The sequence below is a fragment of the Ambystoma mexicanum genome, chromosome 1p, assembly GCF_040938575.1.
Source record: "Ambystoma mexicanum isolate Mex_15411 chromosome 1p, UKY_AmexF1_1, whole genome shotgun sequence".
In the NCBI taxonomy this organism is placed as follows: domain Eukaryota; kingdom Metazoa; phylum Chordata; class Amphibia; order Caudata; family Ambystomatidae; genus Ambystoma; species Ambystoma mexicanum.
This window is the reverse complement of record NC_090921.1, coordinates 1,346,210,070-1,346,235,796: the sequence shown is the minus strand read 5'-3', so window position 1 is coordinate 1,346,235,796 and position 25,727 is coordinate 1,346,210,070. Positions and strand designations below refer to the sequence as shown.

The following is a 25,727-nucleotide window of genomic DNA, read 5'->3' as shown; positions in this document are numbered from 1 at the left end:
GGGGGCTTAAGGGCGCTGACAAAAACAACAGACAATTCCAGTATCAGTAAGGCCAAGAGAGCCAGTAGTCAGAAGTGAGAATTAACTCAAATACCAATGTCAGAAAAGCACATTCGTTAAACAGATGTGTTTTAAAGCCCTTTCTGAATACCTCGTTAGAAGTTTCTTCTCTAAGCTTGCCAGGCAAATTGTTCCAAGCGCTAGGTGCTATAGAGTAGAAGGCTCCGCATTTGACTTGTGAAAGTCTGCAAACGGGAGTAGTTAGTAAATGGCTGTTATTTGATCTAAGACTATATTTATTAGTCTTAATCACCAGTTCCACCTTAAGATAGCCAGGCTCAGAATTTTTTTAAGCAGTTAAAAGATATCGACAATAGTCGAAACTAAATTCTTTCCTTAATGGGAAGGCAACGTAGTTCCCTTCTGGCCTCTGAGATGTGGTCTGATCTCCTCAGGTCTAAGACGACTCTGACTGCATTATTTTGCAGTACTTGCAATCTAGTCAGATCGCAGTTGAGTATACCGATCAGAAGACTACTGCAGTAGTCTATTCTCGAACATATCAAGGCCCTTGCTAGTGTTTTCCTACAGGTTTGAGATAAAACTTATCAAGGCCCTTGCTAGTGTTTCCCTACTGGTTTGAGATAAGAAGGGACGGGTATATATCATAACAAAGGTCTGGGTGGTTGAGGCCACAACTGAGGTATGCCCAATTCTCATCCATATGGAGGGCCACAGGTCTGTGGTAAAATTTGAGCCACACTCTACATTCCAGGTAAGTGGCGATCTCGAGTGTACGAAAACAGGGTTCTATATATTATTGAAGATGAGGTAGGAGCATGTTTCACTTTGTTTTTGGGTGGTGTATATGTGAGGTGTTATTACAAGTAAACTTCATTAATTGCCAGTATATTAAAAACGGTTATTGGTCTCTTGCAATTTCTGGAAGTGGGACCCCCCCCATCATTGGTCCACACCTATCTCCTGAAGAGTATGCCAGCGCTAATCCAAGTGGGCCAGGATATTGGTTTGCCAGCAGTTTTAATACTATCATTACACCATATTGGTTGGGAATGTTCTGCTCCCAAAGGCAATCCCGTAATCTTGAACCAAGCACAATGGGCCCTACAGGGGCTCATTATCGCCGATATGCTTTGAAGTGAAGGCTTAGCTCTCAAACACAGGATATCCTTGCTTTGAAAGGGAACAGCTAGCTATGCTTCTAACTCCAGCCATCTAGGAGGAACCTGTAGGATGGGATCCATATACCAGCATAGACCTTGTTTGATCATAAATTAATCAAGGTACCTTCGGAAGCGTGGAACAACAACTCCTTGAGAGAGGTGCAGAATAAGCCTATTTAGTGAGATACTTGCCTTTTTTTCTTGCATAAGAATTGTGTGAGGATTTTGTCAACTGATTTGAAAAACTATGCTGGCCAGTTCTGGGGTAACATTGCACGGCTGTATATAATTATCGGGGAGATGGACATTTTTATAGTTTCTAATCTGCCCAACCACGATAAACGTAGCGGGGACCATTTAGACAGCATTTTGGAATGCTTCAGCATTTATCAGTACTGTAGATTGGATATCATTGGAGAAGATAATGCCCAGGAATTTAACACGGTATTGCTTCTAGAGGAGGCCTGTATTGTAGCAGAGCACCTTAAAGCACTAGTTGTTCAGCAGCATAACCTCAGTCTTATCCACATTTAATGCATACCCCTAGACCTAGGAGTCTCGTGCAATCTTAACTAAGAACAGGTCTAGGGACTTATGCAGGTCTAAGAAGGCCAGGATATCATCTGCATATCCAGCTGTCTTGATCTCCAAAGTAGGGGCACCCACACCTCTAATAGCTTTGTTGATTCTAATACGTTGGAGTAGAGGCTCTAGGGCAAGGGTAAACAAGAGGGGTAAAGAAGGGAGCATCATTTAGTTCCCTGCTTTAACAAAAAGCACAGCGTGAATGTTCCATTTACAAATATGGTAGCCCTTGGGTGTAAATACAGTGTGAATATCAAGGAAATCTGCTTCTAATCGAACCCATGCCAACGCAATGTCTCCTCCAGGAAGTCTGATCCCACCAGTCAACGGCCTTTTCGGCAATCAATATTACCGCTGCCCATTGCTCGTCAATTGTTCCTGTCAAATCGATAACATTGTAAAACAGGCGCGTGTTCGCCACTGACAATCTCCCCTTCACAAATCCCATTGTGTCCTTGTAGATCAAGCTAGGTAGGAGCAGGTCCAATCTCATAGCTAGAAATTTTGCTAAAATGTTTGCCTCAGCATTAATTAGGGAGATTGGCCTATAGTTCCTATAGAGATGGGGTTCCTTCCCTGCTTTTGGTTGATGTGAATCATGGTCTCGAAGAAAGTCCCCTGAGGGTTCTTACCTTGGGTGTAGCTATGGAATACTTCCACCAACTTGCCGGCCAGCGTATCCATGAATGTCATGAAGAAATCGATTGGCATACTCTCCGAGTCTTGGGCTTTACCCGTTTTCAGTTTAATAATCGCGGACTTGAACTCTGCCAGACTTATGTTCCCTCCCAACTTTGGAAATTCAGCTGTGGGAATGTCGTGATGCGTGGGATGTTATTTAAGCACTGCTCGAGTTGAATCCTTAGGATTTTGAGATGTGTGCCCTTTATACCTGCGTCCTCATTCGCCTACTCATAAACAGAGAGTCTATCGTGGAGTGCGTCGGAGAGTAGAACGTGAACTCCAATGAGCCAGGTTGCAGATTCTCCATACATACAGCAGTTCATTGTCATGAACAAAACACTCAAAGGCTGTATGCATGGTTGATGTGACCCATGGTTGGACCAGAGGTCACAAGGGAGTATGCCCTATGCAGTCTCTACCAATAATCATAGATGAGCAGTTTAATTGCTGTAGCCTTTTTCCACAGGTCCTCCTAGAATTCCAGATCATTCTGGCTAGGGGCATTGAGGTTTATTTTTACTTGTTGGGTTTCCTCTAGCCTACACCTAATCAGCAACCACCTTTCCCTCATTTCCGTCACTGACTAAGATTTGTAGTTGGGTCTGCTTGTAGACCAGGATAGCACCCCTCCTTTGCACCCCTTGGTATGGGAGGCTACTGCCTGCCCTACCCATTGATTCTTAAGCATGCTACAAGTATTTGCTTTGTAGGCGAGTTCCTTGAATTAGGGCCACGTGAGCCCCCGACCTCTTCGGGTGTGACAGGATCTTTTGCTGTTTAATGGGTGATCTTAATCCTTTGACACTTCAGGTGATAATGTTCACCATGAGGATATCAACCTAGGGATGGTACCTGTGCAAACATAACATCCTTTAGGGGTAACCTGGATGTGTAACTGTCTACCCAGGGACTAGGGTTCAAGCAGACCCTTCTTGGCGAGTCTCCCTATCATAAACGCATATCTCACAGAGTACTATAAAATAAGTACATGAAGATACAAGTCAGGATACAAGGAAGGAAGGAGAAAGAAATATTAAGGTTAGACCCAACCTTTAATGTCTTGGTGGAATGTGTATTCTTACCAGCATATTCCTGCCATTTAGTATTTGCTTCCCCTTTTCTTGTCTGACTGTACAAGGCTGACCGTACCCCATTTTGTGTAGAACTCATGTAGGGGATCCCAGGTAACACAATTACCCCTTTCCACACAACTAGGTTTGTGGAGGCAGGCCATTATTATTATCCCTGAACTCTGAGATGACTGTTGCACACAGAGTGGGTAGTGAGAGGCAGGAGTGAATGGGGGAGGGGTAGAGTTGGGAGCAGGGCATTTTGGAGGATGAGAGACCAGAAGGAGTTGGCAGGCGGAAACTAAAGAGAGGTAAGACCAGAAAATTGCTTATACAGGGCGGGTGGGGACCAGATGGAGGGTGGAGACAGAAGAGGGTGATAGTGTTAAGACCAGGACAAAGGGGTGTGGCAGGAGAGACAGGTGAATGAAGAGAAGATTAAGGGACGGACATGAGGATAAGGGAGCTAGGACAAGAAGATGACTGTACCAAGTCCCGTAGGAAGTCGCTGAGGGAGTCCGGTAAGGCTTAGGGCTTTGGACCTCCCATTGGGCAAAGGAGAGTATTAGACAGGGGGGTATCCTAGCTATAGTCAACCAATCTTGGAATAGTGTGCCTGGGGGATAGGGAGGTGGAAGCCCCCATCAAGTTGTAGGGGAAAAGGTTCGGGGCCAACACCAGGCTTTGTGTACCTATTTTCAGAATAAAAGATTAAACAAATTGGTAGTTGTCTTTGAGGACCATGTCACATTACAAGTTACTTCATATTAGCCAATGTCCCCAGTACAATGCCTTTGGTTCCCTTTTCATCCTTTATTTTCTGTTGGTTTCTGCCCTATGCTATTGCTTCTTTTATAACACATCCTACTATACCTTAGCATGGGTTTGCGCCAGAGCAGACAGTTCTTTGCCCAGGGTAAGCTTCTGTTCCTCCAGGATGGCAACTGCAATAATAATTGAACAACATCAGGCAATTTAGGCGGCAATGCAAGGAGGCAATGCAAGGCGATGTGAAGGGAAAGTCAGGCAGCTTCTGTTAAAAAGCACAAGGCAATGTCCCAATATACTGTGTTCACGCAGGAAGGTTTCTGAAGAGTCAAAAGCTCACAGGTTACCAGAGAAGAATGGGGAACAGTTAGTCTGATCAGTATCTAATGAAATCCTGTTTCCACAATTAAAAGGGTCTGCTCTTAAGATAGTTAAGGATAAAGGGCCACATTGGGGTTTCAGCCATCTTGTGCACATCCTTCCACTGAGGTGTGATTGATGATATGAAAGATAGGTATCGGGTATAGCAAACTTAACAAAGAGACTTACTATGATCGGCATAGTTACGTGCCTTCACCTCCATGTTCTTGGTCTGAGACTCCATGGCAGTAAGGTTTGCCTTGTACCCCTTTCTCTCCTGTTCAATACTGTCCTCCATTTCCATGCAACGCTGTGAAAGAAGAAAAACTGCACTTTAGACAGCTTCACAGTTATTCAAACGTTAATATCTGGGGAAAGGGTGTGTCAAATCTACTTTTGGCCACAAAATGGAAGATAAACGTGCAATTATGCAAACTTGTCAATGGATTTCACATTACCAATACGAAAAGCAAAGAAGCAATAGGAGGTCAAAAGTAGGAAAAACACATTTAGCATGATTAAGCTGAAATTGCGTTGAATAAAAGGAAATAGTCAAATCAGGTTTTTAAATGTCAGAAATGTAATGTAGGCCTCCTCTACCCCAGGTTGGTAGAATGAGAAAGTTACTCACTGTAGTGACTACCTTACTCCTAGTCCATAGTCCCCTTTCCTCCATACTTTTGGGACATTCCGTCCATCAGGGCGAGACCGGACAACTTTTTAAGCATCAAAAAATCATTTTTTCTATCCTTTTGTTTTTACACAGGGCCACCACACGTGACCGTAGCCCCGCCTTCCCTTGCTTCAAACGCGCATCGTCCTTCAGTCCTTTTCTATCGCCAAGTCGAACGACCATTCAGCAAAATAGAGGATACATATTAGATGGGACTGAGGGCGGGTGTATGGAGGAAAGGAGACTGTGGACTAGGAGTAAGGTAGTCACTACGGTGAGTAACTGTCATACTCCTATGCCTCATCCCATTTCCTCCATTCGTTTGGGAGATTCCCAAGCACTGACCAAAGAAAATAGGAGGGTGGAAATTTCCATCATTGGAACACGTTTTAAAGAACTGCCTGGCCAAACTGAGCATCAGCCCGGGAGTTCAGGTGAAGACAATGTCTGCAGAAAAGCGAAGGGGAAGCCCACGTAGCGGCCTTGGCTATGAACTCCCAAGGGACATACTTCTGGAAGACAACATCAGCCGCTTTGCCATGTACCAAATGTGCAAGAACACCCTTTGGGGGCTGAAGGTCTTGAATTGAGTAGGCCTTAGAGATGCATGTAGCTATCCAATGTAAGATGGACGCTTTCGAAGCAGGTTTCCCTTTTGGGTCACCAAACGAAACAAAGAAGTTTGCTTGTCCTATCGAAGTAAAACTTCAGAGCTTGTCTGACGTCTAGGTTGTGTAAAACCCTCTCAGCATCATAGACCAGGTCCGGGAAAAAAACTGGTAAGGATATTGACTGGTTTATATGAAACTACAAGACAATTTTGGGAAGGAAAGAAGGAAGAGTGTGAAGCACAACCTTATCCTTGTGGAATGTTAGGAACGGATATTCGACAGAGAGAGCTTGAAGCTCACTTATTCTTTTCGCAGATGTTACCACAATCAAGAAAGCCACTTTCCAAGAAAGGTACTTGAGCTTGTTAGTGGCCATAGGTTCAAAAGGCTTATGACACAAGGCGGTGAGGACCACATTCAGATCCCATTTTGGAAGAGGAGGCCTGACCAGAGGAAAAAAATGAAGAAGACCTGCAAAGTGTCTCTTAATTACTGGGTTTTCCAGTGAAAAGGAGCAACTGTCTGTAGATGGATATAAGACGTGGATGCCAGAGGTTGCAAGGTCTGATATGAAAGACCAGAAGCAGTCAAACTAGTTTGTCGAGGAACAAGCTGCTTAGCCAGACACCAATGATAAAACCGAAGCCATTTGCTTTTGTACTGAGCCCTAGTAGAAGGCTTACGTGCCGCCTGAATTATGCGCATATTGTCCTATTAAAGGTTAAACTGCACTAAGGACCTGAACTCTGGTACCAGGGCGCCAAGCTCAGGGAGTCTGCCGCAACATTGATGTGACCCGGAATGTGCACTGCCTGAAGCCAGACATTGTTCTGGATCACCCAATTCCAAAGCTGGGTAGCTAGATCCACCAGAGGCGGGGACCGGGTGCGCCCCCCCCCTGCTTGTTGATGTAGAACATTGCTACGGAATTGTCTGTGCGAATTCGAACCACTCTGTTGATGATATAGGGTTGAAAAGCCTTTAGCCCAAGAAAAACTGCCAGAAGCTCCAGGAAATTGATATGGGACAGTCAGTTCTGGGCCATCCGCAGATCGTACACCTCGAGGTGACGTAGCGACGCCCCACCCATCCTAGAAGGGAGGAGTCTGTTGTAACCGTGACCTGTGGGCCGGGTTCCTGGAAGGATGTTCCCACTGAAAGGTTTCTGGCGGATGACCACCAGTGAAGATCTGCCGTCATGAAGGATGGAACCGGAATCATTTTGGAGTCCGGTTCCAAAGCTTGAGACCAGCAGTTCCGTAGAGCAAGCTGAGTGCGCCTCATTTTCAATCTTGCAAGAGGTAGGGCTAACACGCAAAAAGCAATAAGGCCTAGGAGTCTTTGGAACCGCCAGGCCGACATGAGGGAGGACTGAAGGAAAAGCTGGCACGTGGTTGATAGGTCTGCAATTCTGTCCTTCGTCAGGAACACTCTGGCGCTGAGAGTATTCCAACTGAAACCTAGAAGAATTAGGTCTTGAGCAACCGTCATTGACGATTTCCACCAGTTCACTGAGTCACATTTGGAACAGGAGCTGGAGGAGTGACTGAAGATTGACCGTTGCAGCTTGTGGGCAAGGACTGCGCAGAAGCCAATCGTCCAGATTTCCTGCAGTCTGTGGAATGCTGGATGACCGTCATCATCTTGGCAAAGACACGCAGATCAAACGGTAGCACTCGATACTGGAAGTGTTCCGTTCCCACAGAGAATCGCAAGTATTTCCGATGTGGGCCCCAGATCAGGATATGCATGTAGGCGTCCTGAAGATCCATCACACTGAGCCAATCTCCCTTCCGGAGAGAGGCCCTTATCTGGCTGGGCGTAATCATCTTGAATTTCTCTTTGTGTAGGAAGAGATTGAAGTTGGAGACGTCGAGGATAGTGTGCAGGCCAGCCTGGTTGGGTTTGGGCACTGTAAACAGACAGGAGTAATATCCCTCCCCTTGCTCCTGCAAGGGAACAGGTTCCACTGCTCTGAGGTCTAGAAGTTTCTGTACCTCGGCTCTGAGGCAAGGTGACCCGGTCTGCTGAAGAGGAAGGTGATTGGGTGCGGTATGAGGGAGGTGCAAGCGGAAGTCCGCTCGAGCGACGGACAAAACCCATTAGTCTTCTGTGATGGTCGGCCACGCCTCCAGATGAAATGATATTCGTCCTCCCACTGGAGTCTTGTGAGACTGATGGAAAACAATTTCGATGTGTTATCATCAGTGAGACTACCTGTTGCCCAAGAGGAGGCTGTTGACTGAGAGAAAAACCGATCACCTTGCCTTTGCTGCTTATGGCGAGGCCCACCGAGCATGGCGCTCCTGGAACCTTCCGAAACCTGAGAAGGACTTTGTTTGAGTCCCCGACCTCTGAGTACAAGCTGCTTTAGCTGGGGTTTTTGCAAGGACCGACAAAGATTTGGCCATTTGCGTGCTTGCCTTTGTTTTAGTAAGTTCCTCATCGGTGGAGGAGTGAAACAGTTCTTTCCTTCAAAGGGAAGATAAAGTACTTTGCCCTGAACCTCCTTCGAGAATTTCGTAGCATGCAGCCAGGATTGACGGGAGAGGTCTACTCCAACCATAAGGCCCCGAGCAGAAGTGTCAACATGATGGGCCGCGGCCTCCAACAGGTCTTGAACCAGCACTATGGTATCAGATAAACAGTCTTTAAAATCCTTGAGCCTGTCGGGAGGGATACATTCTTGAAGCTCTGCAAGCTCTTTCCACAGCTTGAGATTTACTGTTGCCAGGATGACCTCAGTATTCGCCTGTCGCAGCTGGAGAGAACATATTTAGAAAAAACGTTCTTCAAATGACATCAAGAATCTTGTCCTCTTTGGAAAGGACTTGAGAATCTGCCGTAGAGGATGGAGAGGATGAGTTAGACTGGAATGTAGCTGCTGCCACCCCCATTGATGAGGGGATTGGACATGCAGTCAAGGGTATATCCTCTGACAAGTGTAACGATTGTCAATTTTCCTTTTCAGGTGCTGGCCGGAATGAGGTTTTTCCCAGACCTTGCAGGATTCAGCTAGCACATCCTTTTGAAGGAAAAGGCATGTGCGCTCCTGTGTCAAAAGAGTAAAGGCTCCGGAAAGTACACCTTCTTGTGGAGCCGCAGGCTCTGGTATAGAAATATCTATCAACGCCATCATATACACAACCCTGTCATGAACGGCTCTGACAGAGCGGGCAGATCCTCGCTATCCAGGTCCGCTTCATATTCATCCAGTGCGGCGGGAACATAAACTGGATATGCAGCACATGGCACCTCAGACGCTGTGGGCAGACTTGACTGCGCAACAGAAGTAAGTATAGGTGAAAGTGGAGGCAGTGGTGGTAGTGGAGGAGGGGGGAGGTGGCACTACCGGAACCTGCTGAAGAACTGCCGGAGCAGGTTGCAGCTTGAGAGGCTTAGCATACATTTCTTTGAAAATATCCTTAAAGTATGCCTTTGAGTGAGTGCATAGGGGCCTGGAATTTGCCAAAGGACGCGTCCTCAAAGGAAGATCTAGGCACAGTTGTGGGTAAAGGCCGCTCTGAAGGGGCATACCCCTTGATTGCAAAGAGGCTGACTGCCAGTATGGCCCTCCACCAGCTGGATCCACATACACAAAGAGTGCAGACGTAGGAGGGAGCAAGACTGTGTGGCAGCGGAAAACGAGCACGCCAATCCATTGGAGGGGCGAACAGATTCCTATTATCTGCTTTGCATGGAAAAGGTTGCTCGACCCCAATAACAGGCCCCTCGGAACCGGTCGTTGAGAACGTTGCTGAAATAGAGGTAGTTAAAATGGTCACCTCAGACCTCAGGGTTGGGGTTCCATTTTGTTAATGCCCGAGGTGAACTGCGTTACAGGTGTCAGTGAGGCATTTGTCACAAATCAGGGTACTTTCTTTCCATTTTAGCCTTGTGACAAGGAACCTCGGCAGAGCCGGTGCTAGCAGATCTAGAGCACTTTGGGGACCCTATCGAGTCTGCTGAAGAATTGCAGGGCTGGTACTTCAAGACGTAAGGCTTTTGCCTTCATTCTCTGCCCCCTCAGAAGGATCAGTTCGACCACCAGATTGTGTGTGGGAAGACTTTGGGTCACCCCCCACGCAGCCAGAGCCCTCGGAGGGGCCCCTCGATTCTGCCGGTTGTAAATATAGCCCCTAGTCGGGGATCCTCAGGGGAAGTGCCTTTAGTCACTGAACAGGAAACCTCGAGACTAGACTCAGTACATTTAGTTTCAGGCTTGGAAACCTCAGGAACTACCTGAGTGAAAACAGCTCCAGAAATGCTGGGCCTAACTTTAGCCCCAAGAGGGGGAACATCGGAAAGGATCCAGACCAGACAGCCCCCGTCCTGGGGACCTCGGAGCAGAGTCCAGGTTAGATCCCTTTCGGGACACCTCAGGGAGAGCCCTGTTACCAGAGTCAATGGAGCTCCTCCCGGAACAAGAAGACCCTGGGAAGGAGTCCCCTTGCCGCGGTGCCCCAGAAAGGAAGGAACTTACCGGGCGCTTCCTTTTTCTTCAATGAATTGCTGTAAATGCAGAGGAGAAATCTATTGGAACACCTCCTCCCAACGTACACGCTGATGCTAGAGTGCACGGACGGAGAGGGAGTCGCAGTAGAAGCAAGAGTCCCACCGGTGTTCTGGGCCCACGCACTCCAGACAGAGAGAATGGGGATCCGACCTCGCGAAACTATGTTCGCATAAAGAACAGGGCATAAAGAACAGGCGCTCTGGCATAGACGGAAAAAAAAAGAAGGCCTTGGAACCGGAGCAGGAATATGAAGGACAAGGGAACAAAAAGATAAATTCCCTAAAATGCAAGTGCGTCCAACACCGACCGCTTGGAGAAAAGTACTGAAGGGCAATGCGCAGGGCTACGGTCAGGAAGGCGGGGCTACGGTCACATGCGGTGACCTGGCATAAAAATAAAAGAATGAAGAAAAAAGTTCTTTTTTGATGCTTATAAAGTGCTCCGGTTCCGTCCCGATGGAAGGAATGTCCCAAAAGTATGGAGGAAAGGGGACGGGACGTAGGTGTACACCATTTACTACAATTCAAAGGACAGTGAAGTATTTACACAGCTCAACAGACTGACTTGGACACATGAGAGAAAGTAATCAAAAATATTGCACCATTTCCACACAGATGTCCTTTTGCTAAATTTAGAAAAGCAAAGTTATACACATTGATACAGGCATGTCCCCCAAATAACTACCCAGGGTGTTTTGTAGCCGGAATGAACATCCCCTCTTAAAGAGCGTATGTTCAGGTAAGGCTCAGGAATGTCAGCAAACAGGAGTTAAACCATGTAAGTGTGCCGACTAATATCTAACTTTCCTAATCAAAGGCTAAAATGTTTTTGGACCAAGAAGCACAACTTACCCAACAATGAGGTTGTGGATTATATTAAGGAAATAAGTATTTTGTCAAAATGAAAACTTTGTGAAAGATAAACGAAGGTGAACAACGATTAGTCAGTCTAGTGACGTTGGATTGCCAAATTACTTGCTTAGCTAGATCATATGGCTTCAGAAGCATAATGGTCCAAAGGTAGCATTTAAGATGCACGCACACAAAGGCAGATAAGAAATACCAAGGCAAGAAAACCAAGCACTACTCTGACAAGCAAGACACATCCTTGAACAACATTATACTAAACTGATCTCTTCCGGACGATTGTACAAACCAACATCCTTTGGCGGAATTAAAATATACTTAATTACTTAAAAAACGAGCTAATGGGTGGAGTAAAAGAACCCCCAATGTCTAGTTTCTTTAAATCATTTGAACACACACACACACACACACACACTAGAAGCACAGTAAAAAAATAAAATTGTTTCTTTATGTAAACTCAATACACAAAGGAATGCATTACGCGCCCCCTAAATCTGATTATTTGAATGAGAGAAATATTACCATATATTTTATAGACTTAAGGACATTTTAATGAAAACATTACACAATTTGAGAGGTGATTATAGCCTCAACGAATAGGGAATTCCCTATTCTTAAATAAGTTAAGTGATTCCGAATGACAGAAATAAGGATTGGACACGCAAAGCTAGGCTGCAGCTATCATTTTAAAAACGTGCCTAGGACACTCTACTAGTTGCTGCAATCCTGGAAAACTTCTAAAACAGCACAAACATTGTTTTTAGTTAAAACTGTGTGCGACACAACATATTCTCAATTTAAGTCGTACATTCTTTTGCTATATATTTTTAAATATTTACAAAATTAGACCCACTTTAATGAACGGGACACATTCTACAATGCACCCAATTCCGGTACATCTGTGCAAAAAATATAAGAAATTTTGCATGATGTAAAAAGGTTTTATGCTGTGCCCATCACTACGTAGCGAATATTATTTATTCTGAAATAAATTTGTATAAAATCAACATGGAGCCTTTTTTTAGGAGTACACATTTCCTTAAATTCATTTGGGAGGTTGAACGTTCGACTTTGTGATATTGACTGCGAGCTGAAATAAATGCAATTAAAATAATGTCTACTAGTTATCTGTAGTCCCCGGGAGTACTGCGACTTAAATTGATGAGCCCCCTGCATTCAATACAGATATGTGCTTTATGGGACAGGACGGTTGAGGGGTGCAAGAGGCATACATCTTGAGCTTGCATTGTGGGATCTTCCACTGCTCCCCTTTGTATCTCAACACATGTACCCAACTGGTTATGTACTGGAAATGAAGAACTTATCAAATTCATCAAATATAAATATTGGGGATGAGTCAGATGACACTTTGGGCATTTGTCTGAGCACTTGAAGCACCCTTGCAAATTAACTTTGTGAACAGACCCCAGAATCTCTACAGCCAAACGTGTTGATAATCCAGGGTTCGAAATTGAGGGGAGTTGGGAGCCAATTAGCTCTAGCTAAGAGCCTGGTTAGCTTGACGCCAACAGCTACCAGACTCTACTTTTGGCTCCCCAGACCAACTGATGCTGAATAAACCCAGATATGTGATTTTAGCTCTGCGCATTTCGAAAAATCTATAAATAAACAAATTATAGAATGTGTTAAACCAAGACAGCAACAACCAAAGTCATTTGAATGGTTGCTGCAAAAAAAAACAATTTGTTGGTCACTCTTTACTAGAAGTAGGTGTCATCATAAATGACCAAGTGACAAATTTATACCTGGTTAACAAGTCCCAAGCCAAAGTAGTATTTCATAAATTTGGCAAATTCACCTGTAGCTCTGTTATAGTTTATTATAATCAAAAGGCAGTATCTACCATAACATATGGTGCTTAAACGAAATTACCACCCAAAAAATTATTCTGCGACAGAATAAAAGGTAGATTTTGGCAAACGATTCTTAATCTGACCCAATCTACTCCAATTTCAATGATTTGCTTTAAGCTAGGAGCACTCTCTCCTTTTTCATGAATTCGTGAAAACTATGTTCCTTGCTTAGGAAATGCCTAATAATGAACCAACCAGACAATCTCTTATGTACTTTGGCATCATTTCTCCCATTATCAAAACATGTATTCCCAGTGAAATGGAGAAACTTCATTCTAAACCTCCTGTCTGATGTTGATATTTCTATTTAACTGTTGCTACAAAATAAAAACTGTGCTCAATTGAAATTGTACCAATATGATTGGATAATGACTCAAAACAAATGTGAAAGTTACGTAGATTTGAATCCACTATTATTTGATCATAAAAAATTCTGGGTCATGGTAGAATGTTTAACTAAATATCCTTCTCCACATTTTTCGAAACCAATACCTAAGATACAGATTGAATCTATGGCACACGAAGGATATCCTTGCCACACACGGTTTTCTCAGAATAGATGAAAACATATGTCAGTTTTGTGAAAATGAAGCCCACAAGGAAACTTTGCAGCCTCTGGTGGTGGAATGTGTTTCTCTATCTCAAAGACGTAATGATTTCTTCAAACGAGTGTTCAATAGTTACACAATCATGTCAATAGATGATGCATGGCAACATATATTCTGTACCAACAAAGCTTCCTTTAGAATTGCCACTATCCAATCTTTAGAAAGCCTTGAACTGAATGTATTATAACAGAATGGCAACCAAATGGGATATATAATCGATGGTCATGTCAATGCCTGCACAAACACTTCAACGGGGTATAAATAACAAAGGCCCTTGGATATTTACAATGAAAGGCTCCATTTAAGATGAGACCTTGACAAAATCTGATAAAATTACAATGAGTGTATAGTGCTTACAAAGCTCTCCATTATATGTAGTGGCTCCACAGTAACCTATGTCCCTTTTTCTTTTAAACTATATATGAATCATAGATTTGAATAAAAAAATTGTTCTCAATGTATTGAAACTTTCAAGTTTTAAAAATCTTTATCAGTTGAAAAATACAGATTTGTTAAGATTGTAACCATCGATGAAATTGTAAATAATGGTTCTTATCAATTGTCATTATTTTTGAATACGTTATCTTCTTAAATGTTATCATTATGTAATGTAGAAAAATTATGTATAAATAATTTGTAAAATAGAAAAAAGGTTGATTTATTCAGCCAAACAATAAAACAACTTAAAAAACATTAGAACACATCTATACAACATTTGAAACATAAAGGGTCATATTAATGGACAAGATATGTTTGCATCTTATGTGGAAGTTTGATTTGCAGAACGCTATGTACTAGCTTCTAGTTCCCCAGAGGTACCTCCTGGTCACTGGCTAATGCTGGATACCCAGGAGCTGCTTTTAGCTCCTGCTTTTCCAATTTCCATGCCCTTATAACCTCTAAATTGAAAACCAATCCAACCCCAAAAAATGGCTTAAGGGAAACAATGCAAAACAGAGAGCAAAACTGGTATGTTTGACTTCCGACATTTGATACAGTTCTGCCATATTCTTTGTCTAATATTCTCAAAAGCCCACACTAGGCACTGGATGTGCAACAAGGACATGACAAAAGCAAATTCTTGCTGGTGGGGTGGTGGTTGGGCATGCACAACCTTGTATGGTGTTTGCAAGTTCCACTACGTAAGAGCCATATGGAAAGAAATGTTCAACTGGGGAAGGTTTGCTGTAAAATGTTTCATCACCTGCCGCTGTTACTCCCAAAAAAGAACCCCTACAATCTCTTAAAAACAAATATGTAAATGTCCAGTGTTTTAGTAGCATAAAACCTACGGGACGACTATTGTTCCATCACTCGGTCTTCTTGTGGACAAAACGGCTCATCCACAATTATAGAACTTGTTCAGGTGGGGGAATTCCAGGGTTTTAACTCACAAAATAAATTGTTTTTGGCAGACAGGGGTATTCAACAAACTACTGCAACATTTTTAGGTTGCTCACCGAACAGAAGCCATTATTTTAATAAAAATCATTATTTTAGATGCCAGTCTTTTCTTTGTTAAATTTATAAAGTATTTTAGAATCTGACATTTTCCTGTTAAAACACAAAATAAAGTTTTGGGGCATTCGCTGTTTACCAAGGAAAGGAATGCCCATCTTTCCTAAGTAAGTAAACATTTTGCAGAAAAAAGTAATGCACTATAGCTTTTACACTAATCAGTCTAGTGAACATGTAAAATGTGCATCTTTACCAAGTCTAAAATATTGTGTATCCCACTTCAAGCAATGAGAGGATGGAGACTTGCATAATTGTGCACATCGATCAAGGTAATCCTTTGGTGTCAACTGCATTCACTGCTTAACGAGGCTCACCTTCATCACAACTGGTGAAGCAGTGACACACCTGCAGGTGTGCCTCAGATCCCGGAGACTAATCCAGAACAACTATATCACAAAATGAGACTCATCAGAAGGAACCACCCAGTGCCCTGCCTCGAGAAAAAGGGAGTAGCCAAAACAGCAAAAGAAACACAACACGCACACCGCTTAGCCCAGCCACTGACTCCTTGCCTAACACTACTGCCTTGGAGGGTCTACACTGAGGATATATGTAGTTTGAAGTAAAGACAACAATTACATTGCAGTCAGAAATGTAGGTCCTCCTCTGCAAAGCGAACTCTAACACATGCATGCACCGGGGAGGGGGCGTTGGATATTTGCATTTTTTCATTCCATGTCTCGCACATTCTGTTTATGAGGGCGGTTTATACAAGAGAAATCTTAATGTGGTTATTAGTGCTAATGTAAGTGAAAACGGAATTTGAAAATATTTGACAGAAGTGTGAAAGAGAGAAGGAAAGGAGTACACATGACAGTGTGCAAAAGATGCAGAAAACAGAGAAATGAGGTGCAAATGTTTAAGACTTGGGAGTGGGATAGATCGATCAAAAAAGAAAGGAAGAGAAGAAGCATTTGCATGAAAAAGCTTTGGGAGAAACTAAGATATGCAAAACATATGTTTATTTCTATCTTGTCTCCAATCGCCTTTTGTGACAGCATAAAAAACCATTACATGAATAAATACCGTTAAAATGGAGAGAAAGGCAAAAGTTTGAAAAACACACACATATTACTTGGAAACACTAATCCTCTTGGAAGTGATCAAATGACTGCAAAATGGGCTTGTCCTTGCGATTTCATTGGCTCCGTGGTGAATAAAACGACTTCAGCTTAAACAAAACTATCCAATTCACTACATGTCAAAGCGTGGACTCTAAAGTTGAGGTTGGCCGTGTTTGCGACCCCTCCGTCTTTACATGTGTTAAGCAGCGAGCAGTAAGCAGAGCTGTTTGCACACCGCGATTCTCGCATTTCAATGGCCATTTTGTCCCTGGCGATACTAGTGGGTAGTGCCCTGATTTCGACACATTTGTCTTTCAGTACACGATTTTCTAGAGTTTATGTTGCAGCTTATTTTTTTTTATTATTAAGTGGGTTTGGTTAATACATTCAACCTTTTGCACTAGAAAACATCAACATTGGTATACATACACATGAAAGCAATATTTAAATAAAATCCATATTTAAATCAGGTTTTATGCTTCTGCACTTTGTTCAAACACACAGTTTGCAGGACTCTGCTTCTCGCGCCAGCTACTACAATGCAGTCGCAATTGAACCGATTTCAGAAATGTCAGCTCTGCGGTCATGACCATTTAGGACTCAGAATTCAAGCGAACCAGGAAAGCACCACATTCCTCATGCCTTCTTCAAAAGGTTCGTTGCAGCGTGGTTTCATCACGAATAACAGGCTTTCTCGGGTCTTTGATACATGCCGACTGCAACAGTATCAGATCATCGTGCACGTTTGCTGTATGGCTGGTTATCTGCCCCACAAACCTAAACGCTGCTTTCCCCTATTCATTCAAAACTGGAATTAGGACTGGATTGGTCTGACTGGCTTTGGTGTAATATTAATGTTAATTTCTAGTAACACCAGCGGAGTAGCCCTTCTCTCATTATGCTTGGTTTGATTCTGTGACTTTTGATTTACCTCATCTAACATTTCAAGGGAACTTTGCAGACGGTCTTGCAGTATATCACATTTGGGTTGGATTCATTCGATTTCTTCCCCTTTCGTAGCCATTAAGGCCACATTCTCCTTGTGCCCTCCAGTGGGTGAAGGGATTCTTGGTCCCCTTCTAGCCAATGGAAGGTCAGATGATTGTGCTGGCTTCTTTGTTTCCTCCAGACGAGGGAAAGATAATTTCCAAGAGTCTTGAATTAGAGTAAGGACACGTGAACCTAAAGTGGATGATAAGGGGGACAATATGTTGCCCTGAACCATTCAAAGGGAACGTTTGGTGGTGTTGTTGACGTCAACATTCGTGACATTCTTCAACAACGTAAGAGTAGAGCCAATCAGCTAACTTTTCAAGATCAATTTTGGTCAAATCAGCTGTCTACCAGTAAAGGTTATTGAATGAGGTTTCAGGGGTACAGAATCCATAAGCAGAACCCTTGCCATGAAGCATGCCTGGCTGGATTGCAGAGTTTAGAGTAGTACAAATTACCACTGGGCTAACTGCTTTTCATAGAACCTCTCCAGGCCTAAAATCCATCAAAGGCGAATTCCCTCTATCTGCTTCGAGGTGCTTCCTTCTGAATTCACTTTTTTTTAAAAATACTTTATTTTTGTTTTTTCAACCAAACATTAACATACAGTCTGATTCCACCGCCGCCCATCCAGCATAATATTGTACACATCAGCAATACACGAGACACTGGTTTTGCCACCATTCCACCCAACAATATCAGTCCACTGTTGTAATCAAATATTGACTATATGGACCCCCAAACTGGCCGGACATGTAGTAGCTAAGTTCGAATGAAAGCAGTCTCCACAGCATGACAATATGCGACAATCTGTAGCCACCCTTGTACACTGTGGGGTGCGGGGGAGGGGGGGATTGGTCCTTCCCCCAGGCCATGGGCACCCTCCGGCGAGCTACCACTAGCAGCAGCCCTGCTAATCGCCTCATTCCCGGCTGCAGGGACTTTGTGCATCCCAAAAGAGCTATCACAGGGTCTGGCTCCAACGGTTCCCCGGTGATCAATGAGACTTTCTTCAGTACCGCAGACCAGAAGCTGCAGACCCGCGGACACTCCCAGGCCAGATGGAAAAATCCTACTGGTGCAAAGCCACGTCTGGGACAGGCAGCTGGAGCGGTAGGGAAATGTTTGTGGAGCTTGGCCGGGGTGGGACAGACCTGATTTAGGAAACTGAAGTGCATTAGCTTGAATTTGGAATTTAGCGACACTTTCTGGGTTTGTCTTAATACATATGCCCAATCTTTGGGCCTTCTCCCGCCGTCTCCTCCGTGCCTCCCCCTCCCATGGTATATCTGACATAATGCTACTATATATCTGCGAAACCAAGCGGCCCTCCTCATGGGATTGTATCACGCCCCCCCCCCTGTAATAGTGCCCACGTGGAGGGTTGCGTGGGGAACGAGGACAATAATGCCTTGAGCGCGTACCGTACACAGAGATGGAGAAAAACATCCAGCGCTGAGTCGCTCCCTTGCCTGCGGAACGCAGAAACTCACCACCGATGAAAAGATCCCCAAAGGTGACAATACCAAGCTTGCCTGCACACTGCAGATACACGCCCACTTGTTATGCCAACCCGGGCACATGTACCGTGAGAAGAGGCGAGTACAGAGTAGAAACATCCGTTTTCTCTGCAATTTATTTCCAAACTGCACAGGTGATCTTGACAATGTTTAGGGTATTGGCCGATATTTGGGACGCCCCCAAGAATCGGTGCACGCAGCAGTTCAAGGACGGCAAGCGCTCTCTCCACCTGTGTATGCGGCATCACAAAGTGAGTGGCATAACAGTGCCTAATAAAGTGCGCCTGCGCTGCCCAAAAGTACCGCTCGAGGTCTGGTAGAGATAAGCCCCCCCTGCCATTGGTTGTATTAATGATATTACTGTATTATTATGTAATATTACTGTAATATTGTGACTCCAAGAACATAGAAAATCAATGAAAAACTGAAAAAAAGGTGCGTCACTATAAGCATCTAAAACAAGAAATTGAAAAAAACAACATCTTTGGACAGCCTCCCTTAAAAACGAAATTGAAATGCATCTGTCCACGGTGGCACGCAGTACGAAAACTTAACCCAGGGATTTTCAGGATGGCCATGGAAATGAGACTATGCAGGCTGAGGTATTGCGCAATTCCGTTTTTGGGTGTGGTGCGTACACAGAGGACTGGTGTTGAAAAGTCACACTGTTACATGCAGAGCTCTTTAATGTAATTGGTGGATGCGTGTGCAACATTTTAAGAGAACATAACAACGGCATGCAGGAAGGAAAGAAGTGGAAAGGGAAGAAGAATTCTTGATGCTTCAGTGGGCGGCGCCAGTAGCGGTACTTGGGGAAGCGCATGTGCCATATTCAGCGCTTCTCACCATGGTGGCCAATGGACATGGGACTGTGGGCATTGCCCAATGAGGTGCTGAGGATGTGCGTCACAGGCAAGGGTGGCCATAGGGAGAGGGACTCCTCTTGCTTCCCTGGGGCGCGGCCCTCGCACTAATTTCGGATGCGCACGTGCTACAATCTGCGCATCTCACCATGCAGGCCAATGGAAATGGAACTGTGGGGATTATGAAATCAGGTACTGTGGGTGTGGTTCACACAAAAGCCTGGTAATACTGTTGTATATTACTCTGCGTAGTTAGGCTGTCTGACATGGCGAAACTATTTGAGTTGCCTTTGGGTGATGCCTTTGTGCTGCATATGCACAAATATGTCATGGAAAGACACTTTGATGGCCATTGAGATTTGGAATGAGTGCACGCATTGTGGTGCGCGTGTATGACGACCGTGTCGCCGATATGCATGCCCGTTGGAGTCCTGGACACTTTTCATACCGGCGATGTTATTGTCATGCAGTACAGCGATATGTATATGGGTTACCTGCCTTGTTTACGTATCCTCCGTCCACTGAAGAGGTTGCTAAATGTCGTGAAGATGCTTTGTCACGCTACCAAGGTGCTTTTCTGGTGCATAACAGTAATAAGAGTATGGGACAATGGTCATGTAAGTTGTTCCGAACCTGAGGTTAGAAGGTGTCTTTTCAACAGAAGCATGTACATTTTTTTGTCCGCTGGTGGCATATTTCTGGGCACCAATGAACCCAGTCGTCGTGAAAATGCTGAGTCTTTGCAAGCACAAGGTATTTCAATGCACACCATTGGTAATGCTGTTTTGTTTGCCTGTCTACAGGATGCGTTGAAGACTTTAATGTAACTATGTTAGCACAAGCAAACACAAAAGCAATTGAAACCTGAAAGGGTGTTTAGTAAAAAAAGTGCTATTTTCAGAGCTGTTCGCACAAACGAACTCCAACACCTTGGTTGCACTTTATTCAGTCACGGTCCCACACAGCACGAAATCCCCATCTGGGGATTTTGAGGATGGCCATGGAAATGGGAATGCGCAGGCTGAGGAATTGCCCAATACCGTTTCTGGGTGTGGTGTCTATACAGAGGACTGGTGTACAGTTAAATGGAGACCTTTTCAATGTAATTCGTAGATGCGTGTGGAAAATTCTAAGAGCAACCGCTGATGGCGTGCTACAAAGGAGGACGAGGAAAGGGAGGAAGGAATGTTTGTGCTTTACTGGGGTACGACCTTCGCCGCACTTGGAGAAACGCACCTGCCACATTGTTGGCAGGTATGCATACAACCGTTTGCAGCATGCTACCTATGGGAAAGGGATAGTGGGGTTGCACAGTAAAGGACATTAGGCAGGTTCCGGTGGAAGTTACGCAGGAGTGCCCTTTAGATCATGAGTGGCAGCTCCGGCTCAGGACATTGTCAGCCTGGCAAGCCAGGCAGCAGTAGGCGGTCATACGAACCTTCCGCCACAGACCGTGACTCACCTAAATACAGCAGGACAATAACATCCGTATAAGTAGATGCTGAAATGTATGATGCAAGGTGACTAAAATCTGAAGGCAGTGGTATGTGTGAAGGAGTTAATAAAAGCACAGGAAGTCAAGCTTCACGTCTGGTGTGATCATTGATAGGCCACTGCAGGGGGCTATTGCAACTGAGGGTGTGGATTACAGGAAGGGCAGTTAATAGTTTTCTCAATTACTGTACGTACTGAACTGGGTAGGCATTACTTGCAAAGAAAATGCAGCACAGCAGACTCGGTCCAACCTCACTTACAGGGCACAGTACTGTGGCCTGCTACTCTGTTTTGGGAAGCTACAAAGAAATTGTGGCGGAACTTTGCAGTGTGCCCTTTTGTAGGACTGCTGTGGAGAACTTGCACTCGGAAAACAGGCCTTCATTTTTTAAAAAGATATATACATGTGCAACGGCACATTGTGGTGTGTTTGTAAGCCTGTACTTTCAGAGAAACAATCTTAACATTGCACAACACTGCCATTTTCCGCTGTCCGAGGCTCCAGATCGTGTTCCTGAAATAAGGGCCCACGCAGTACGCGTTTTGGCCGGAATACATTGTGTGCATGACAAGAAGTGTCCTATGCGCACCGTTGTCACTTGTCTACTGAATAATAGTGCAACACACGTGCGCCGACTATTTTGGGAGACGATGGATGTTTATAGTGTATAGCAGGTGGGATGTTCATGTGTATAGCTACTTGTAGGAAGTGGATGGGCGCCTCGACCAAATTAAAGTTCATTTGCATATGCAGCAGAGTAGCTCTGTTACTAGGACACACAGGAACAGATACACATGCTTGTACTTGCACTATGCACAAACGTCCGCTCCCACACGCATTGATAGCTGGTGGACAACATGCAAAGCTTACTGGCGGCATACGTATGCCTCCATTGCGATTGTGGATAGGCCGGACGGCTGTGATGTCCGTAGGACACCAACCTTTTTCTTAATTGCAGTCATTGCAACGAGGACTGTGTGCAACTGAGCCAGAACCCCATTTCAGGAGAAAAATAAATACCACACAAACCCTCAGCAACTTTCTCACTATTACCATTCACTTGTCATATTCATACGCCTTATTAGCAAAGGGAAGGGGAAGCAGAAGTGGATACTTTTGTGGGGAAATGGGGATTTGCAGAGCTTGATGCATTACCGTAACATCTCCCACGACACGGTTTTTGAGGGGATGGTGGCCTATGACGTGGGGAAGGAGTACACGTGCAGGTGTGCCACTGCTCTTTCAATTTTGTTCAAAATATATCTTTGTACGCATCCTTTACGGTGGCACAATTGTTCACCACTTTTTCCACTTTCACTTCCACCCTGTCCATTTCCCTATGCACACAGTTTATTTCCTTTCCTATGCCTGTATGCTGTTCTGCAAGAATTGCTGCTTGTACGGCCTTGCTTTGCTGTACAATATGTTTGCTTACCGAAAAGAGAATGTGTTTGGGTTACATGCAGCAATACATATTACATAATGTACGGTTCACTCTACTGCGCTTAGCAATCGGGTTACTATAGAAAGTCTTTCCGTCATGAGGGACATTATTGTCCTGCCACTCTAAGTTGCTTGCCATTGCTGCGTTACACAAAGACACGTTATGTTTATGTACTATTGTATAATGCAGCACCTGTGTAATTTTTAGATAAAGTTAAGTGTCCATACTACATTGTAGTGACGTTCAGGTCACAGCACATTCCACTCATTACTGTGGCAGTTCGTTCTTTGTTCCCATTTACAGTAGCAGTGCGGTAAGATTGTTGAAAGCAGCCGTCACTTCTGTTGCTGATGCATTCCGTTATGGTGTACTGCCTATGCCTTGGTCCTGTTTGTTTCATAAGTACACAATTACCAAACTACTCCTTTTTCCCTTGCAATTCTTACACATGGTGCGGTTTGTATATGTTGTTTGTGTTTGGTGATGGTACCACTATGTAAGAGCACCTTCCTTCCTCAGCAGGTTGGACGCCACGCAATCTCTGCAAACAGACGCACAGTCTGCAACTGCAGTCCACATTATCATGGTGCCAGCAGTTTCACTATGTTGCACAGTTCTTTACAAACTAAGGGCATCCTGCTAAAAACCAATGAAATTCACTGATAAAAAACATTGTTAAAAGGGACGTTATGGTTAAGTTGCGCTACTAAAAACCTTTCCCCCTTACTGAACAAAAGCTAGCTTAAAGCAACGGTATGGTTAAACTGCCCTACTAAAAACCTATGAAATTCACTAACAAAAAAACGTTGTTAAATGGGACGTTATCGTTAAGTTGCACTACGAAAAAACCGATGAAATTCAATGGAAAAACGTTGTTACAGGGACGTTATGGTTAGAGGTAAAACTAAGAAACTCCAGAAATTCGCCAGTCATGGTAAGGCACGGAACCATAACTTGCGCTACCACTGTGCACTGCAAGGACTAACACCCATGACCTCCAAAGATGACATCACAAATGTCATTGATGCCATCACTGATGCCATCAGATGTGCCTTATAATGTCAGATTGTCAATATAATGTTGCCACAACACTATCAGAGGTCATTGGGAGACCTATTATGAGATCCATATTTCATTGCACAATTCATTGCTATAAACACTGTTACACTACAGTGTTCTTTCAAGTATAGCAACCAACTCAAGCAAAAACGTAGGCATTGTCTGCAGCATGCACCATAGGAGGTCCAATATTCAAATGTTTACCTTTTAAGATAGTACAATGATGAATGCTTTATTTTCAGTTTCATCTACTGTGACACATGTAATAAGTAGCCAATACCCCCTCACTTACTACATATTTGTACTACTACTCACAAAACAAAGACACCACAACGCACACAAATATGTCCATATACCGGGGAAAGTAAAGTAAGCAAAAAAACAGCAGCATTACCAGAAAGTGTTCATAACTTAACTGCTTATCTTCATGCATAGAAATGATTGCTGTGCTTCAGGCCTACTTCGTCCCCTATGTATATGTATCTTATGATGTCACTCAACCCTTAGAAAAGTAAAGTAGGGACATATGAGAAGACTAAGGTCTACAAACATAGTACCTTTCCAATGTTTCCTTTCTGCCTGTCAGTGAAGAAAACCACCTGCCCTACATATGTCAGTGAACAACAAAAAGGGGGAGCTAGACATGTGATGTCATCAGTGATGTCATCAATGACATTTTTGATATCATCTTTGAGGTGATGGGTGTTAGTCCTTGCAGTGCACAGTGGTAGCACAAATTATGGTTGTGTGCCTTAACATATGGAGTTTTTTGGTTTTACCAGTAACCTTAACGTCCCTGTAAAAACGTTTTTTCCATTGAGATAGATATATATATATATATATATATATACTGTGCATAGGCCGACATCTAGTGGAAGCTGCAGAGTATTACAGTTTGTTTTTCAAAACTCAAAAATGGGCGTCGACACAGGGCATGCCAGTAATACTATCCCTAGTGTGACGTCCACTCCACTGTACCCATGATCCCTCACGCGTCTAGGACCCTCAGATTGTATTTTTTTTTACATGAGGTAGCATGAGGAGTAGCGCAAGTATAGATTATCCAAGCAGGTAGATAGAAAGATAAGACTACAAGCATCCATGCGCCTTCTCTCAGAGGGGAGGAAGGGCGGGTCGCATGTGAATCTAAGCAGATACAAGCATCAGAAATACCATTACGGTGAGTAATGTATCCCTTCTGAGGCTTGTGGACTCTGCTTAGATCACATGCTGTGCATAGATTAGCGAGCAGTGTTAGAAGAAGGAGGTGGGATGTGAGAAGGGTCATGAGCAAATAAATGTCTTAGAACCGCTTGTCCCACTTGAGTATCTGTCTTGGAATGGGTGTCAATGCAGTAGTGCTGAGTAAAAGTGTGAATAGAGCTCCAGGTAGCCGCTTTGCAAATGGTGTCAAGGGGTACATTTGCAATGAAAGCCCGAGTGGCCCCAATGCCTCTTGTAGAGTGGGCTCTTGGCATGAAAGGCAGAGTTTTTTCAGAAAGAGTAACACAGCTGGATACCGTTTATAATCCACTTAGAGATGGCACCTATAGAGACGTGATCAACCTCTTTGCCTGTAGCTACGGAGACAAACAGTTGGTCTTTTTCCTTAGCGGTCTGGTCTTGTTTACATAGTATAGGATCGGTCTACGCACATATAGGGTGTGTAGTTTCACCTCAGCCGAGCTTTGTGGGTCTTGAAAGAAAGCCGGAAGCTCGATGGACTGGTTCACGTGGAATTTTGAAATAAACTTAGGTGAGAGCTTAGGGTGTGTTCGTAAAACCAGTTTATCTTTATGGACAGTAAAGAAAGGATCCTGCACTGACAAAGCCTGAATTTCACTGACCCTTCTTATAGATGTAATGGCTACAAAGAAGGCCGTTTTATATGTCAGGTGTTTGAGCCTGCTTTTATGCATGGGCTCAAAGGGAGGGGCCATGAGTTTAGCCAGCACCACATTAAGGTCCCATC

The 25,727-nt window shown here is 44.0% G+C and overlaps 1 protein-coding gene across 1 annotated transcript in view; it reads right to left on the bottom strand.

Moving 5' to 3' along the window:
* The window catches only part of LOC138454181 (C-Jun-amino-terminal kinase-interacting protein 4-like), a 993,589-nt gene that overhangs the window by 734,385 nt on the left and 233,477 nt on the right, over positions 1 to 25,727 (bottom strand). Inside the window, exons 2-3 of the mRNA XM_069607022.1 lie at positions 4,841 to 4,961; positions 4,397 to 4,467 (exon numbers count right to left, since the gene is read on the bottom strand). Coding sequence (XP_069463123.1) covers positions 4,397 to 4,467; positions 4,841 to 4,961 — 192 coding nt within the window. The remainder of the gene's footprint in view (positions 1 to 4,396; positions 4,468 to 4,840; positions 4,962 to 25,727) is intronic.